Source organism: Bos indicus, chromosome 24, assembly GCF_029378745.1.
Source record: "Bos indicus isolate NIAB-ARS_2022 breed Sahiwal x Tharparkar chromosome 24, NIAB-ARS_B.indTharparkar_mat_pri_1.0, whole genome shotgun sequence".
In the NCBI taxonomy this organism is placed as follows: Eukaryota; Metazoa; Chordata; class Mammalia; order Artiodactyla; family Bovidae; genus Bos; species Bos indicus.
In genome coordinates, this window is record NC_091783.1 from 20,683,251 (window position 1) to 20,702,638 (window position 19,388).

General features: G+C 42.3%; 1 protein-coding gene across 2 annotated transcripts in view; it reads left to right on the plus strand.

Moving 5' to 3' along the window:
- TPGS2 (tubulin polyglutamylase complex subunit 2) overlaps window positions 1-18,590 on the plus strand; it is a 64,523-nt gene extending 45,933 nt beyond the window's left edge. The window contains exons 3-7 of one of the 2 annotated variants that reach the window (XM_019986898.2): window positions 396-483; window positions 2,441-2,569; window positions 13,615-13,728; window positions 15,227-15,387; window positions 16,709-18,590. In XM_019986898.2, the coding sequence (XP_019842457.1) occupies window positions 396-483; window positions 2,441-2,569; window positions 13,615-13,728; window positions 15,227-15,387; window positions 16,709-16,939 (723 nt within the window). In that variant the 3' untranslated portion in view covers window positions 16,940-18,590. The remainder of the gene's footprint in view (window positions 1-395; window positions 484-2,440; window positions 2,570-13,614; window positions 13,729-15,226; window positions 15,388-16,708) is intronic. The other variant, XM_019986899.2, reaches the window with a different exon arrangement.
- Window positions 18,591-19,388: the final 798 nt, after the last annotated feature.

Consider the following 19,388-nt stretch of genomic DNA (forward strand, 5'->3'; position numbering starts at 1 on the left):
AGCTTTTAGTAACTTTGGGATTCTTAGGCCATGAGCCACCCATCTCCTTAATGAATCTATAATAAATCTTTCTCTAATGTTTTAGTATTGATGGGCCTCACTGTGCGTTGGGCACACAGACTTTCAATTTGCTAACAGGAGTCACTCAGCTAGTTTCTGGGTTTCCTTCAGAGGGAATTATTGTTCAGTATATAGCTGTAGTTTCAGTGTGTCAGTGATATGAGATGAGTTGAGGAGCCTGCTTTGTGGCCATTTCAACCTAGAACTCTCCAGTAGCATTTTAGAGGTAATGACTCAGTTTTATGGATCTGAAATACAGTTCCCACGTGGTTTGAGGCATAACCCTACACCCTCCTTCAACCTTGACTTAACACTCAGCTGCTCTGTGGTTCTAGAAGAATAACTGTGTGCTGCCTGAGGATCTGAAGAACTTTTACCTGATGACCAACGGCTTCCACATGACGTGGAATGTGAAGCTGGATGGTGAGTCAGCCTTCTTGCTGTGGAGGAGTACACAGCTCTCCCTGGCTGAGAGCTTAGAGGAAAAAATTCTGGGGGTCTTTACAACTCAGGAGTCTGAATATGGACAGTGTATGGGGGTTCTCCTCAAGTGCAGTATCCAGGCGCTGTGATCATCTCCCAGCGGTAACCTGTGCCATCATTGCTTCACCCCCTGCCTCTGTGGCCCCTGTGCCAGAGTCTGCCCAGTACCTAACCAGAAGCTCAAGTTAGAGGCTTCCTGTTGGCATGAGATGTTGGGGAAAATTAAGCATACACAAAAATCCTGAGCTACCTTGAACTTAAAGCCTCGGAGGAGTCCGCTTTGGAGCAGTCTCCTCAGGGTGAACTGCAATGACAGTCTCTAGTGGTCATAAGAGGGGCTCCTCCCTTCATTCCCAGCATGCTGGAGATCTCAGGGCTCTGACCTCTCTCTCCCTCACATCTCCGCAGCCTAAGTTGTCAGCCACCTCAATTCACAGGTTATCATCCTGGTATTAAATACATCCAGGATGACACTTGTTGTGGATGCGGGAACTGACAGCTTGGTACATGTAAGAGATTCGGGCATTATGCAGGCATGAAGGTCAGCGCTGCACAGGCAGGTGAAAGCACTGGTGAGACTTCGTAGGCTGGGAACCCTGATCTAGCCACCGGGGTTCAGCTCATTCCTGACACAGACTTCCCTGTCCTTAAGAGGACTGTATAATCTCCAGACTCCAGCCACATCCCCAGATCTGCTTTGGTCCTTGGGAATCACCCTGCACCTCTCCTTGCTGCCACTAAGATGAGTAGTTTCTGCCACCCAGCAGATCTACAGAACTGACCCTTCCCTTCACTGCCTCTCCAAACCTTCCTGTTTCTCTCTCAGCTGACCAGAGGCACATTTTATAACTTACTCCTAAGCATTTAACGTGAACTTAGAATCATTACCTCTGATGGTCTAGAAACCATGGTGTCACCAAAAGAGTGGACAGAGGCTGGAGTGACTGTCAGATTCTCCCTTGCCCACATCATAGAGACAGGCTAACCCTTTCAGAAGCCTACTTCAGAAAAGAAACATTTCATGAAGGTTTTCTGAGTCCCTATTCATTATTAGTACTTTTTCTAACTTAATCCTCCCAACCTATTTTCTTATCCTCATCCACATTGCCATACCCATTCTTTACTGGATGGCCAAAATCATTAACAAAAAATCTAGCACAGGCAGCTTCTGATGTTTACCTCCTTAGTGGTCTTTTCTTCTTGGACATTCCAGGCTATACACCAGCTGTTGTATTACCTTCTGTCATTCCAGTATTTCAGCAGTCATATGTCCAAGTCTTTGTGCACCACCCCATGCCCAGCACCTGTATTATAAAGATTCTGTATGACAGATAAGAAAAATAGATCATCTTTCTACACCTGAATCACAGAAAACTGGAAACAAACAAGAAGGCTTTCAAGAAAATTTGCTCCATTGAGTTACAAAAAAATGACAAGGGGGAGATAGTTTCCACAGTGAAAGCTTACGACAAGAAGGGTAGAAGTGGTCAGTTATATAATTAAAACTGTTACTTTGGAAAGTATAATCCTTCATTCTGGATGGCGGGAGCAAAAATATTTTTTAGTCCTTTGATCTTCAAACAGGCTCCAACCCTAGAATTCCCAGTTCTTTTTGAGAATCCCCTCTTAAAATTTCCTTTGGTGCTCCACCCTAACACATGCAGTGGGGACTCTTCACTGTTTTGTTTTTTTTTGTATTTTTTTTGGCATAAAAGATAAAAGTCTGGTGCTTCAGAGCAGGTAGTACGTTGATTCTCTTTTTTCCACTTTCCATTCAATTCCTTAGCCCTGGGATCAAATAGTAACTGGTCTTAGGTTAGTCAAGCAGATGCCCTTTTGTTGACCATGGTAACTAGCTTATTATTCCATGTAATTCTTTTTGTTAACATTCCCATAGAACATACCATTCCATTGGGCAGCATGGCAATTAACAGCATCTCAAAACTGACTCAACTCAACCAGTCTTCCATGTACTCACTTCCTAACGCACCAACTCTGGCAGACCTGGAGGACGATATACAAGAAGGTAACTGCAGGAACTTCTGCTTTGAGTTACAAATCAACATGCTTGTTTCCATTTTATAATATTGAAAATAATAGAAAGACATTGTAGCATTGCAACTTGTTCCCCTAAACCCAAAACCTTCCCACTCCTGGCTTCTCTGAACCATGGGAGTAAGGTTAGAAAAAAAAAGCCTGTGTCAAAAAAGGAAATTTTCATCAAGAAAATGCCAGGGTTGGGGTCTTTGTTTTATATCCAGTAGCCACTTCAGTCCCTGCAGCACAGTAGACAGTTAATGAACACTGGTAAGTGAATGAATGTTATGGATTAAACTTCGCTCCACATTTCAGTGTTGAGACGTTTCAGGGACCGTGGCAATCTAAGTGCAGCTTCCTTTCTCCCTTCAGGCTCTTGGCCACGCCTGATTGAAATGGCTTAAATTCAAATAGCTGCTAAAGCTATAATCAATTATGTATAAGTGAGGACTTCTTCAGTCAGAATTGTGTTTGGCTGCCCATAACAGACCCCCATTACAATGTTTAAACTAAAGAGGAGTTTATTTTTCTCATAATAAGAATCTGGAACTAGGCTGGTGTAGTTGCTTGAGAAACTCGAAGATAAAGTCTCCTCTGGATTCCTGGCACACCAGCCTTCGGGTTTGGTTTTCATTCTCATGGTTGAAAAATGTCGGTTCTACCTCCAAGCTTCAAGTCTGTGTTCCAGGCAGGAAAAAGAAGAGTAAAGGGCAAAATAACTGTCTCTTGGCAGAATATTTCCCTTTTTGTCAGGAAAATAGTAGTTTTCTCAGAAGCCCCTCCCAATAGCCATTGGCCAGAATAGAGTCAGAAGGTTACCCATCCCTGCAAGGGAATTTGAGGAGGTATTTTTAGCTGTGTAGTAGTGTCCCAAATTGAATTGGAGTAGAACTGGAGTTCTAAAAGGGAGAATGAATATTCAATAGATAACTACAGCATCTCCAGTACTAATGCCTTGGAGTGCATCGAAGTTCTGACAGAACTGATGATAGTCTTTCTCCTTCAACTGGACAAACAGCTGGATAACAGGAGGAGGAATCCAGGGGCTGAGACTGGAAAGTTTTGGGCCCTGGGAAGAACCTGTAATTGAGAAATGTATGGAATCCTCATGGGTGGGAAAAAGGTCACATTTGCTTTGTGTGTGTGTATTGGGGCGCTCTGCTCCCTCAAAGGCAAAGATGCTGTTAAATAAGGGGAATGGGTGTACCCTGCCCTTGGGGCTGGTAGGCAGCAGTAGACTAGATGACAGAAATGATTTCACGGGACTTCCCACTCCAGTATTCTTGTCTGGAGAATCCCAGGAACAGAGGAGCCTGGTGGGCTGCCATCTTTGGGGTCGCACAGAGTCGGACACGACTGAAGTGACTTAGCAGCAGCAGCAGCAGCAGCATAGGACTTGAGCCTAGGGGTAGAGACCACATTGTCCTACGTATTCATGGGGCTAAAAGTCATTTGGGCTTCTGGTGCCTTCTGAGTTCATGCTTTTTTGTACAGTTCAACAACTCTAAGTTTCATTAAATTTAAAAATGATGACTTTTCTCAGGAGACTTAGCAGTTAGAAAGAGGACAATTAGGAAGAAATATTAGAATATACAACCAGAGAAGTAACACCACTAGAGGACACTGATGAACACCTAAATAAAACTAAGAATAAGAACACTAAGACATTTAAGACAGCACAAAGATTTCCTATAGAAAAAAAATCAAAAAGTCTTGATTAAACAACTGACTAGAGGAGTTGAATAAGAATATAAATATTGAGACCTGAGTTAATAGCCTGAAAAAGCAAGTGCAAGAATATCTAAAAGCACAGATAAAATACATTTTAAAATGAGAAATGAGGGGAAAAGTGGAAGGATAAGAGAAATAGAAAATACAACAGGTGACCTTCCATTGGAATTCTAGGTGCTCAAAAAAAGAGAAAAAGAATAGATGTAAAAGGAATAATAAGCAATAATAAAACAAAATTTGTATTATTCAATCTTTGGATTGAAAGGGCTCTTCTGGACTCCAATTGAATTCGGGAGGAAACAGAAACCTAGAGTCTATTACGTGATGCAGAAAAGAAAATCACAAGCTTCTAGGTAAAAATAAAAAATTATATAGAGAGAATAATCAGTCTTCTTACCTGCAACAGTTGAAAACTAGAAGATAGTAAAAAAGCATAAACAGGTTGATGAAAGAAAAGGAATGAAAATCAAGAGTTCTGTATATATAGACCAAATACAGCTCTCAGATTATTAAAAGAATATTAAAGTTTGTGTAAAACTTCAAGAACATAAATACTCTAAACAGAAGACAAATAGAATGGAGATCTCTAGATGTGGCTCTATAAAGAGGAAAGGAAACAAGACATTAGTGAACCTCCTGTGAAAGAGAGAGATTGGGCTTCCCTGGTGGTCCAGTGGTTAAGAATCTGACTTGCAATTCAGGGGACACCGGTTTGATTCATGGACAGGGAATATCCCACAGGCCAGGGGGCAGTTAAGCCTGTGTGCCACAACTACTGAGCCCATGCTCTACAGCCACAAGCCACAGCTACTGAACTGCACGCTTTGGAGTCTGTGCTCCGCAACAATAGAAGCCACCACAATTAGGGTCTGTGCCTTGTAGCTGGAGAAAGCCCAAGTACAGCAATGACAACCCAGCACAGCCTGAATAAAGAAATATGTAAATTAAGATTTAAAAAATTAGACTAAATTAAATCTTACTGTTCAGGAACATAACCTTACCACCAGACAACTTACCTGCCTCCCAAGAAACCTGTATGCAGGTCAAGGAAGCAACAGTTAGAACCAGACATGGTTCTAACAGACTGGTTCCAGATTGGGAAAGGAGTACATCAAGGCTGTATAATGTCATCCCACTTATTTAACTTATATGCAGAGTACATCATACGAAATGCTAGGCTGGATGAAGCACAAGCTGGAATCAAGATTCCCAGGAGAAATATCAATAACCTCAGATACGCAGATGACAACACCCTTACAGCAGAAGGCAAAGAGGAACTAAAGAGCCTCTTGATGAAGGTGAAAAAGGAGAGTGAAAAAGCTGGTTTAAAATTCAACATTCAAAAAACTAAGATCATGGCATCTGGTCCCATCACTTCATGGCAAATAGATGGGAAACAATGGAAACAGTGACCGACTTTATTTTCTTGGGCTCCAAAATTAGTGAAGATGGTAACTGCAGCCAAGAAATTAAAAGACACTTGCTTCTTGGAAGAAAAGCTATGACCAACCTAGACAGCATATTAAAAAGCAGAGACATTTCTTTGCTGACAAAGGTCTATCTAGTCCAAGCTATGGTTTTAACAGTAGTCATGTATGGATGTGAGAGTTGGACTATGAAGAAGGCTGAGCACTGAAGAATTGATGCTTTTGAACTGTGGTTTTGAGAGTCCCTTAGACTGCAAGGAGATCAAACCAGTCAGTCCTGAAGGAAATTAACCCTGAATATTCATTGGAAGGACTGATGCCGAAGCCGAACTCCAATACTTTGGCCACCTGATGCAAAGAGCTGCCTCATTAGAAGAGAACATGATGTTGGGAAAGATTGAAGTCAAGAGGAGAAGGGGACAACAGAGGATGAGATGGTTGGATGGCATCACCGACTCAATGGACATGAGTTTGAGCAAGCTCCAGGAGATGGTGAAGGACAGGGAAGTCCATGGGGCCGCAAAGAGTCAGACACAACTGAGCAACTGAACAAAAACAAAATTCAGGAATGTATACAACTTTTACATAAGAACTCTTGGAAAAGAGGCAACATAGTGCCTGGAATATGTTTAAATGTACTGTCTCAGCTAAATCTAAAAAATAGGACAAAGGCAAGATATAAGAGTGTTATGGGCTAAATTGTGTCACATATTCATATGTTAAAGTCCTAACCTCACTACCTCAGACTGTGCCCTTATTTGGAAATAGGGTCATTATATTAATAGATTTAAGTAGTTCAGGTGAGGTCATACTGGAGTCAGGTGGAGCCCTAATCCAGTATGACTGGCAACCTTTTAAAAGGGGAAATTGGGAGATATAGGTACATAAGAAAGTCATGTAAAGATGAAGACAGAGACAGAGAGCTGCTTCTACATACCAAGGAAAGCATAAACACAAAACCAAAAGTTGCAAGCAAACTACCAGGAACTAGGGGACAGACAGAACAGATTCTTCTCCACAGCCCTCAAAAGAAACAACCTTGAACTTGGATCTGTAGCCTCCAGAGGCGTGAGACAACAAATTTCTGCTGTTCCAGGCTTTCAGTATGTGGTACTTTGTTACAGTATCCTTAGCATTAATACAAGAATATTCCAGAGAGTCCTTACAGTAGAAAGCATAGGACAAAGAGGAAAAGAAGTAGAAAGTGGAAGGTCTCATCCTACTGGAGGAAAGAAATAGTATACTTTGGGGGAAACAGAGTGTCTTTAGTGTCTGGGTTTTCTTTTCCTGTATAACAGATTACCACAAATTTACTGACTTGAAGCATCACACATTTCCTATCTAACAGTTTTCATGAGTTAAAAGTTCAGCTACAGATTAGTAGAGTCCTCTGCTTAGCGTCTTAACAGGCTAAAATCAAGGTATCAGCTGGTGCTGTGAAGCCATCTGCGGATAGGGCCCTCTTCCAAGCTTGCTGGTGGTTGACCTTATGCAGTTCCTTGCATTTCTGGGACTTGGTCCTTGTTTTCTTGCTGGTTGTTAGCCAGGGGTCAGTCTCAGCTCATCTAGACTGCCCTTAGATTCTAGCCACATGATTCACAACATGGTAGCTTGCTTCTCGACCAGCTACTACTACAGTAGCCTCATAAAGTCACCTAATCAAGAGAATCATTACTCCATCGTTGCAGGTCCTGACTACTCTGAGGGGAGGAGGTTATACAAGGTGTGTATACCAGGGAGTAGGACTCTTAGGGGCCATCTTAGAATTCTGCTTACCACACTTGGTTAGAGAAATGATGGCCTATTATTTTCAAATAAGGGTAGAATCGTATGAATCCAGTCATGCAAGCATAACAAAAAGGAAGATAACCACTAAAGGAATAAAAGATTACTTTAGAATCTCTAACCTAATAAAGGTAGTGTTGAATCATATGAGTAAAAGTAAGAAAAGGGGAAAAGAAACATTATAAAACAGGCAACAAAACATTAAGAGGAATAAAATAATGATCATTATATTAAGTGTGCTGGAATTCAATTTCCCTTTTAAAAAGCAGAGACTATCAGATTGATATAAAAAGCAAAGCTCACCTATGTATTATTTTCAGGAGCATACATAAACTGATGAAGAGACCTCCTGGTAAAAGCAGATAGGTAATTCAGAGCAGCCTTCTTGCTGAAGACAACTGAAAAGTCGGGCAACATAAAAAAATCATCAAAGAGCTAATAAGATGATGAGGTAGAACTAGATTAACATCCAGAAGAAGACAGAAATCCAGGGAAGAGGCTCAACGTGTGGGGTTGCTCTTGCCTAGGATACACTATCCTTTTCAAAAGAAGCAATGAGGCTATGAAAGGCTGAGAATTGGACCCACATGAGACTAGGAGAATAAAATGGAGTTGTAGGATCTACAAACTAGAGCACCCATAAAAGCTACCCTACCCTTTCGGTTAGTACGGTGGGGAGCTGTACCTTAGGAGACATAATGAACCAGAAATAACCACTTTTCACATGGAAAAATCCCCAAATTGGACTAATTTGATTCCATATGAATATCCTATGTGGCCTGGCATTCACTCACAGACAGACATTCACTCTAGAGAAATGTTCTGAAATTGACTGTATTAATGGTTGCACAGCTCTGTACATACACTAAAACCCATTGAATTGTACACTTTAAATGAGTAAATGGTATGGTAGATGAAGTATATCTCAATATAAAATTTATATAAAAGTAAACTTCTTCCCTGAAAGAAGAAAACATTATCCTAGACCCCATTGTTTTTATAAATAATTTTTCAAAAATAATCCTCCTGAATATGAACCAGGCACATGAATAAATACAACACCATGAACAAGAACTAGCACAAATAATGTAACAGGAGGAGATCCACTGGTACTCCCAAGGATGAAATTATAAGGCACAAGCTATAAGACAATGTGCTAATGTGCAAATGAAGATAAAACAAAACTAAAAGTTCAACAAAGAACTAGTAACAGGTACACTGTAGATTTGACCTTATGATTCCGGTCATAAGGCATACTATCTTTCAAACAGATCAGAACTTGTGCAAATAATACTCTAAACTCTGAGGAAATTTTTAAGATAATTACTTAAAAGGACTAGAGAGTAACCAGATATAAGCAGAAACTGGAGTGGCATCTACAAATGGCAGAAGGGAATCACACTGAATGATTTTCCTATTTTTGTAACTTTTTGCCTGAGGGTAAACCCCAGATAGCATCAGTCAGGGCTGCTAAAACTTGGTAGGAGCCTACAGTCTGAATTTTTTATTTTATCCAAGATGAAATAGCAGAGACCAATCTTCCCAACTGGAACAAAAACCAAAAACAAATGTAAAAAAAAAGTAAAACAATGGATTTTAAGATAGCATCATGCCGGGAAGGATGAGGAGTTCTGAATGATGGGAAACAAATGAAGTAACCCCTAGCTTATTATCTGAAAGTGTCCAGTTGACAGCATAGAGAGGGAAACTCAAGCAGAACCTGTTGAACCTGTTAACTAAGAAGACAGAACGAAGAGTCCAGTTGAATGAAGACAGCTCACAGGACTGAGTAACAGGGAGGAACGAGCTGCTTAGAGAACTGCCAAGGATCCTCCTCAAATATTCAGCAGAGAACTGATGAGCACCCGCATATGAAGATACTGCCCGAGGCCCGGGACAAGACCACCCGGTGATGAGCGGGAACAGCACCTGGTGCTCACATAGGACCAGGCCTAATGCCTGTTGCTACAGCCAGGCTGAAACACCTCACAGCTTACACAGATAGAGCACTCAGAGGGTCCCACCTCAGGAATGGGGAAAAATAGCCCTAGGTTAAATACTGTCTTGGGTTCTGCCTGATGAATACTACAAACCAAAAGTATCTGTTTTCACATAATTTAACTATCACAGAACAATGCTCAACGATATATGTCGAAATAAATATAAAGCACTCAACAATGCAAAAGTAACAATTTCTGGCATCCAATCAAAGATTAGCAGGCATGCAAAAAAGAAGGGAAAAAATAATTGTGAGGAGGAGAAAAATTGACTAGTTGAAACCAATCCAGATTTGAGATACCATTTAGAATTAGCATATACAAACTTTAAAACAGTCATTACTATATTTGATATGTTCAAAAACTTGTACAGACATAGAAGTTAGGAAAAAAACAAATCCAAACTTACTTTTTAAAGATGAAACTAGTGTCTGAGAAGAAAAATACACTGGATGGGACTAACAATAACTTAGCCATTGCTAAAGAAAAGACTGGAGAACTTAAAGACATAACAGTAGACAATCCAAAATAACACAAAAAAATTAAAAAATTATTTTCGTGAAAAGAACATCAGTGAACTGAGGGACAGCAAATGGTGTAATATATGTCTAACTGGAGTCCCTGAAAAGAGTCCCTGTAATTGGGCCAGCAAATAATATTTCAAGAAATGGTGGATCAAAACTATACCAATTTCATGGAGACTTAAACCGTATCTAAGAAGCTCAACAAGCTAGGAATAAGAAACATGAAGAAATAATATTAAGAAACATAATCAAATTGCTCAAAATCAGGGATGAAGAGAAAATCTTAAAAGCTGTTAATGGGAAGAGACAGTTCCATACGAAGGAAAAAAGATAAGGATAATGACATATTTCTCATTGGAAATAATTCAGTCAAGATAAAATACTGGGGAGTGGAAGGGATAAATGGGGAGATTGGGATTGACATGCACTACTAGACTGGTTCCAAATAGGAAAAGCAGTACGTCAAGGCTGTATACTATCACCCTGCTTATTTAACTTATATGCAGAGTACATCATGAGAAATGCTGGACTGGAAGAAACACAAGCCGGAATCAAGATTGCCGAGAGAAATATCAATAACCTCAGATATGCAGATGACACCACCCTTATGGCAGAAAGTGAAGAGGAACTAAAAAGCCTCTTCATGAAAGTGAAAGTGGAGAGTGAAAAAGTTGGCTTAAAGCTCAACATTCAGAAAACAAAGATCATGGCATCCGTCCCATCACTTCATGGGAAATAGATGGGGAAACAGTGGAAACAGTATCAGACTTTATTTTTTTGGGCTCCAAAATCACTGCAGATGGTGACTGCAGCCATGAAATTAAAAGACGCTTACTCCTTGGAAGAAAAGTTATGACCAACCTAGATAGCATATTCAAAAGCAGAGACATTACTTTGCCAACAAAGGTCCATCTAGTCAAGGCTATGGTTTTTCCTGTGGTCATGTATGGATGTGAGAGTTGGACTGTGAAGAAGGCTGAGCGTTGAAGAATTGATGCTTTTGAACTGTGATGGTGGAGAAGACTCTTGAGAGTCCCTTGGACTGCAAGGAGATCCAGCCAGTCCATTCTGAAGGAGATAAGCCCTGGGATTTCTTTGGAGGGAATGATGCTGAAGCTGAAACTCCAGTACTTTGGCCACCTCATGCAAAGAGTTGACTCATTGGAAAAGACTCTGATGCTGGGAGGGATTGGGGGCAGGAGGAGAAGGGGACGACAGAGGATGAGATGGCTGGATGGCATCACTGACTCGATGGACGTGAGTCTGAGTGAACTCCGGGAGTTGGTGATGGACAGGGAGGCCTGGTGTGCTGTGATTCATGGGGTCGTGAAGAGTCGGACACGACTGAGCGACTGAACTGACTGACTGACTGACTATATATAAGACAGATGACTAATAAGGACCTGCTGTACATCGCAGCAAACTAATCAGTATTCTGCAATGACATATGGTGAAAGAATCTAAAAAAGAGGGTAATATATAACTGATTCACTTTGCTGTACACCTGAAACTAACATTATAAATCAACTATATACCAATTTTAAAAAGTTAAGAGAATACTCGTACTAGACCAGAGGAAAAAATAAGATACATAAAAAAAAATAAAAGTGTTCTTTAAACAAATTCAGTTGATTAAAACAAGATAAAATACTCAGAGGAAAAAAGTGTCAACCTAGAATGCTAAACCCCTTTCAGACATTCTAAATTCTTTCAAAATCAAAGGCCTTTTCAAAAAGCAGTCTAGCAATGCCCATTCTATTGTGTCGGTGTCTGTCCACATAACATAAGGACTTGATCAAAGGGATGTATATGGAGAGGATTGCTGTAGCATTTGCAGCAGAATAATGTTGGGTGAATGCCTATCAGTAGAGAGCTGGCAGGGTAAGTTAGGGGGCACCCACTTCCACAGTCAGGCAGGCAGACATTAACACATTAGAATTACAAACCTTAGAGGGCTTTCCACATGGTACTGTTATATAGAAGGTAAGATTTAGGTAACCTGTATGGTATCCGATTTTTATATAATAAACAATCTTGAAAAAATTTAGATGTATACCTATATGTGTGTCTAGGACCATATGAGATGAGGAAAGCCATGTTTTAAAAAGAAAAACTATAGGTTGGAGAAGGAAATGGCAACCCACTCCAGTATTCTTGTCTGGAAAATTCCATAGACAGAGGAGCCTGGCAGGCTACAGTCCATGGGGTTGCAAACAGTCTACTACGACTGAGTGACTGTGCACACATTTACATAGGTATATGTATAAATCAAAAATTTTATTCTTATATACTGTTTTATCCAATCTCTCCTAGGTTTGTAAACCTTCTCCACCCAGTCACTAATACTAATCTTTATTGCATAATTGCTATAATGAAAGAAGCAGGAGAGGCTTCTGATGCTTGCATTTCTAAGAATTTATCTTTTTTTCTGTTACACCATGATATTTGGTTTCTAGGTAGGTATTTCTAACAGAGCCAGACTTAGCATTAATTATAATGTTATAATTATAATATGGGCTTCTCTGGTGGCTCAGTGGTAAAGAATCTGCCTGCCAATGCACAAGACAAGGATTTGATCTCTGGGTTGGGAGGATCCCCTGGAGGAGGAAATGGCAACCCACTCCAGTACTCTTGTCTGGAGAATCCCATGGACAGAGGACCTTGGTGGGCTATAGTCCATAGGGTCAGAGAGAGTCAGACACAACTGAGCACACACACACAATTATATTATGCTTATGTGTGCTTGGTCACTCAGTCGTGTCCAACTCTTTCTGACCCTATGGACTGTAGCCCAGCAAGGTCCTCTGTTCATGGGATTCTCCAGGCAAGAGTACTGGAGTGGGTTGCCATTTCCTCCAAGGGATCTTCCCAACCCAGGGACTGAACCTGGGTCTCCAGCATTGCAGGCAGATTCTTTACCTTCTGAGCCACCCTAGGACTCATGCCCTTAACTCACACTGTTATTAATTAATGACAGTAACTAATATTTATTGAGTATGGGCTTTATATAAAATTTCAGACAGTTTTCACAAAAACTCTATTAGGTACACATTATCACTGCTTAAAAATAAGTAATCTAAGGAACTCAGACATTGCACAATTTGCCAAATGTTGTATAGTCGATAATCGACAAAAGGCACAGAAAATACTTTAATAGGGTCATAATCACAAATATACACTTTAGACATAAGAAACAGGATTTTAATCAACAGATCATGAAGTGCTATAAACGAGGGGAAAGCAGTTATCTGGGGAAAAAGAAATTGTTGTGATTGCTCTGACTTCACATGTCCCAGGAAGTTCGCTTTGTTGTCCTCACGCCACCTTCCCCTGCATTTCGTGACACTGTCTATCGCTAACAGCAGAGCCCTGACAGAAGACTCAGACCAAGAACAAGACCCAGGGCATTTAGAGCGGACAGTACATTTGGTCCACATTCAAAAATGATAGTTAAGAATATGTCTGAGATAAGGCTTTTTTTGCCCTCTGTTTTTTTCATCCTAGCAAAGCTGGATGAGTATGTTTGAGCTGAGTGTGTTTAAACATTACCATTAACTTCTGGATTTGCAGCCAGTGAGAACCATCCAGAGAAGCCTCACTTTGATTCTCGCAGTGTGATATTTGAGTTGGATCCTTGCAACGGGAATGGGAAGGTTTGCCTCGTCTACAAAAGAGGGAAACCAGGTAAGGATCATGGCAGGAGCAGTTCTGTAGTTTGGGAATGGCCTTGGCTGACCTTGCCCTCCAGCCATCACACAGAAGACACGCTCCTCCCTGACCTCCTGAGCTGCTGCAGGGTCTCGGGTAGATGCCAAGAGAAAGCCCCTTAGGTCCTCTCTGAGCCACCCCCTCTCCAAGCCCATTACTGGAGTCTTTTTAAGGTACTGTCATTTGTGAGTTACTGCAGAGTAATAAGATTAGGATAATAAGTGAATAAAAAGTAAAAGAAATAGTTACTCTGTTTATAACTCCTCTAGCTCGTTCACGTGTTAGATAAGCATCCAGGAAAAGCATTGTCTTATACTTCTTTATGAAGGGTGTCTAACTAATAAAAACCTGAATTACTAGACCTCAGTCTAAGAGGAAAAGGCTCTGGCCTCCTGTGCAGTGGCCACCCCATGACAGCAGCTCAGTCCCAGAGGTGGACAAGGCACAGCCCTCTTTGGGTACCTCTGCCTGGAAGGGGTGAGAAGACACACCAGGATTTACCTCCGGGTGAAGGAGAGACCATCTCCTGCTGGAGGGGTCTTTGTGAAGCAGCCTTTGAGCTGCATCCCGAAATATGGGTCAGAATGAGATATGGGTGGTGAGGGTGGGGCAAAAGGGGGCATCACGCAAGAAATGGGTAAAAGACATGCCATGGGACAGTGCAACTGATTTGGGGGGAATGACAGGTAATTTTAGTTCGTTGGCCACTTGATTCATCTTGTGGATGAGGGGAGATGATGCCAGAAGCCCTTCATGCCGAGTTTTGAAAGCCAGGTGAAGGAGTTTGGACATTCTGTGGAAGTATGGGGGGAGTCAAGGTTATTTAGCACAAATACGGCAGGATTCAAGTGAAAGTGTGACCACGAGTAGAACTAGAAGAGGAAGTTACTGGAGGATGGATGCCATTTAGGGAGATGTCACAGCCATTAGAGAGGAGATGAGATGAGGGGATGAGCTAGGAGAGACCTCCACAGTGGTAAGTAAGGATGGATGGTCAGAAGCAAGTGAGAGGCAGGAGCTTCAGCTCAACCAGCACAGCACTGCACAGGCAGGAGTCCCAGGAGAAGGGCAGAATCCTTCTAATTCCTGCCAGACCTCCTGAGAAAGCCAGGGCTGCTCAGAGTGTCTCTCCATCAGGAAGGCTGAGCCCACAGCCTGTAGCTGCTGGGCGAGGGGAAGCATCGCGTCTACGCAGGAAAGCAGTGCTGCTTAGGCAGCCTGAGTGCACAGATGGCCAGGGCCCAGCGATAGGTCAGTTGGCTGACTGATCAAGAGCTCGTAAAAGAACACCAAAGAAGCCTTGACAGTGGCCCCTGGAGAACGGAGCTGGGAGGTTGGAAGGGAAAACTGGAAACTTTTACATTCCTTCTACTGTTGAAATTTGTTTTAACCATGAGTAGATGTTGACTTGATAGATAAAAGGACAGAAGTGTTAAGCCATCCCTTCCTTTATGTCTTCTGCCTGCTGTTTCAGGATTAGCACAGGACACTGAGATCTGGTTCCTGGACAGAGCGTTATACTGGCATTTTCTCACAGACACCTTTACTGCCTATTACCGCCTGCTCATCACTCACCTGGGCCTGCCCCAGTGGCAGTACGCCTTCACCAGCTATGGCATTAGCCCCCAGGCCAAGGTAAGGGAGGACTGCCTGTCATCTCAAACTCCAGAAGGTATTAGAATCTTCTGAGGAAATGCCTAAAGTGCAGAGTCCCAACTTGCTCATCTGATTCTGCAGATCTGGGTAGAGCCCAGGAACCTGCATTTTCAATAAGCAAAGTAGTTGCTTCCAATTCAGGTGGACAACAGCACTTTATACTAATCTAACTAAGTGGTGTCCAGCCTTGGCTAGTCCTCAGACTCATCTGGGGAGTTCTGACTTCTAATGAATTGGGCGGGGGGCAGGGCTTAGGTTTGACGGCTGGTTTTGGATTCACAGTACATGCACACACAAGCACAGAGAACAGTCAGTCTCTTATTCTCTGGCTCCTCATCCATCCACTTCCCACCAGCAGCTGCTGTTGGTTTCTCTTGTGCCCTCACTGAGCTATGTTGTTGGATAGAAAGCACGCACACATACAGTTTGGGATTCTTTTTCTCTAAGTCACAAGTGAGATACACTGTTCACATTGTTCTACACCTTCTTTTCACTTAATTGCACACTGGAGCTCATTCCCTATCCATATATAGAGAGCTTGTCTCTTTCATTGATATGCGATATTTCAAAATATGGATGGATCATTTATACTATAGATCTAGGTACCATTTTAAACATACAGATGTCAGATAATGCTGATAGACTGCCTTCTTTGAGAACACCAGGTGTGTTGAGAAGAACTTTTGACCGGGTGGCAAAAAATGAGGGACTCAGTTCCCTGTATGTATCCATCAAAGGGACCTCACTTGCTCAAATGGCACATAATGATGACACCATCCAGGTAACACAGTGGGTGGTTATTATCAATGAACATCAATAAGTGTCGGTGCCCTTTGCCTTCAGCTGCCCAGAAAGCCTGCAGGGAAGAGAACAGGCGGCTCCCTTCAGTGGAGCCGGCTCTAGTCTTGGTCTGCTCTTTCCCCATGGGAAGGATGCTACCCCATCCACCCCAGGGGCAGAGGCTGGTGTGAGGGCAGAACAGTTAGGACACTATATCCTGTACCTTGGGGACCTAGCATCCCAGGCTCAGGCTCACTACATTAGAAGGAAGCACAGTTAGTTACTCAGATTCTTCGTCCTCATCCTGCTCTATTTAAAGGTTATAAGACCCTGTAAAGCAATGTGTGTCTTCCTGTTTACCCAAAGGAAGTGCTGATAGATTTTAGAGGCAGTTTTTCATGAAAACTTTTACTCTCTGCCTCGTCTCCCCAGCTCTCTATCCCTCTATCTCCACTAAAGAACATGAGCACATTCTTGTCTCCTTTGAATTCTGACCATCTCTCCCAACTCTGCCTTACAGCAATGGTTCAACATGTATAAACCCATCACCTACAACACAAACCTCCTCACTGAAGAGACCGACTCCTTTGTGAACAAGCTGGATCCTAGCAAAGTGTTCAAGAGCAAGAACAAGACCATAATCCCCAAAAAGAAAGGGCCTGTTCAGCCTGCAGGCGGCCAGAAAGGGCCCTCAGGTTCTGCTTCCACTTCTAAATCCTCCTCTGGGTCTGGAAACCCTGTCCGGAAATGAGCAACCCCCTCCGCCTCCCCGCCTGCCCCACAGCGGTGATGTCCATGCACAGATGCCCTGGGCATGGCCCAACCTCAGAGTCTGTGTGTGGAACCACAGTCCTCCTTCCTTCTGCACTTGATCTCAGCCAAAAGGCTGAGAAGCGATTCCTCTCCCCATCTGAATGACAGAATCCTAGGCCTTTTACTCCCATCGGCCTGAGCCAGGAGTTGGAAGGGCGTACTCAGGTCTCCCCAAGAATCCTTCCTGCATGCCCATCACAGCAGGTTGTGCCATCTGCTGCTCCTGGGAGCTGTGAGGAATGTAAGGTTTTATGTAAGTGACTAAGTAGATCTGTTAAGAGCTTTCTTCTCTTTCTACCCCAACCCCCAACCCCTCAGCAGTAATTATAGAGGTTCCCCAAAGAGACCACTGGTTTTGACCTAGGAGGCATTAGAACTATGCTGTTCAATTGGTAGCCACTTTTAAAGCAGCTAAATTTAAGCCATATTAAAAATTCAGTTCCTCAGTTTTATTAGCCACATTGGGAATATTTGTGTGGCTAATGGATTCTGTATTAGACACCACAGAGATGATGAAACATTTCTATCATCGCAGAAAGTTCTGTTGGGTAGGTAGCACTACATTAGAATATTTTTGCATTACCCTTACTCAGATCAGTTCATTTTTGTTAGAGAATATTGAACACTCTAACAATTTGATGGGTTATAATGTTCCATGTAAAATCTTGAAGATACATTTTTATGTTTTTTATATCCTTCCCCACAAGCAAATCTAGCTTTGCTCATTTTTAATTTTCTATAAAGTTTTTCATCTTCATCAGTTTTCTATAAAGTTTGTTTCCAGTTTTTTGATGTGATATTTGCACATTTGCCAAAGTTATCTTTCTCACGTTTTTTTTTTTAAGAAGTGATTCTACTGTACCATGAAAACAAGACCTCCCAAGCATTGCTTTTCCAGGACTCTTCATGAAGAGTTTTGATGAAATCAGTCACTTGACAGGAGCTTCCACCTGCTCTGCCTACTCACAACTGCTCGGCAGTTCACGGAGTGGCAGAAGAGGGTAGAGAGGAACCCAGGTGTCAAGGATAATAGCTGAGGTTTAGTCTTCTGCAAGTATTTTTCTTCCAGAACTCATCAGAGGGAGAACCAGCAGTGCTAGAGGAGACAGCCCAGCATTTGGCTGCTTCCCCAAGTCAAGGCTAGAAGGGGATTGAGAAGTTGTGTTGTCTGCCACTGTGGCGAGTATGCTTCCTCTAGTGCTTTTGGAGCCCCTGAATTATTTCTGCATCAGTTCTGGCCCAATTCTGGATTTCACAAATGAAGCAGCAGAGGAGCCACCAAAGCCACGGTGCCCTTGACACCAGCGACAATCAGCTGGAGTCCCCAGAGGACTTGTAGACAGAGTGGGTTCCACTGTGGAGAGGTTTGAGCCCTGCTTCAGGAGGAGCAGAGCACTTAAGAGCAGGACTGGCTACCTACATAGGGCCCAGTGCAGAATTAGGAGTGGGGCCTCTTCTCCAAAAACCCCGTAGACAGTACCATGAAAAGCACTAAAATGTTTTCCCTTTCTTCTCATAACTTGTTACAGATTTTTTTGTTTGATACTCAATGGTATTCCAGGAAAAATTAAAGTTTTAAATTATTATAATTTTATCATCTTTCTACTTTTGGGCTATTCCAGTTTTAAAGGCCACTATAAGAGCATTTAATTCATATTCATAATCAGCAAAATCACACAATTATATATATAAAATATAATCATATCTGTTGTATGTATATATGTCTCATTCTTACCAAAATAGTGGAAATAACACACAAAACTAGCTCAACCATTATTTCACTTTTTGATACGTACAAAGTCTCTCTCAACTTACCAGGGAGTAAGGAAGGACTGAAGGAGAAATTAGGAGCTGCCCTCGGTTTTCCTTTTCTTCCGTGTCCTCATTTCAGTGTGAGTGGTTGGCTACTACAGGAACGGAACATGAGTAGGAAGTGAAAGGTATGGGTTCCATGGTCACACATGCTTCTTAGAACGCCATCACCACCTCTGTGTATTTGAATGAAATCTGGCTCAGAAAGCACGACCTCTGGGGCCTCGTGTCCTCACTTTCTCAGCTGTAGACATGACAAGCTTGCCTTAAACTCTGCCTCTCCATGTATGCAGGCCCACTGGAATTCTGTTCTCATGGGAACCACAAAGGCTGTAAGTGAAAGAGGTGGTAAGAACAGGGGACTAACACATTGCACGTATCTCCTCTGCTCACACGTACACACCTTTGTCTCACCATACCTTACACAAGTTCAGAGACTAAACTAGGAATTTCAAGGCAGCGGCAGGAGAACATTAAACCAAAGTGAGACCTTCTGAGTGTGGGGCCTTGCATGACTGTACAGATCACACACACGTGAAGCTGGCCCTGGTGAAGGAGGAAGGGAGCACCCCTGG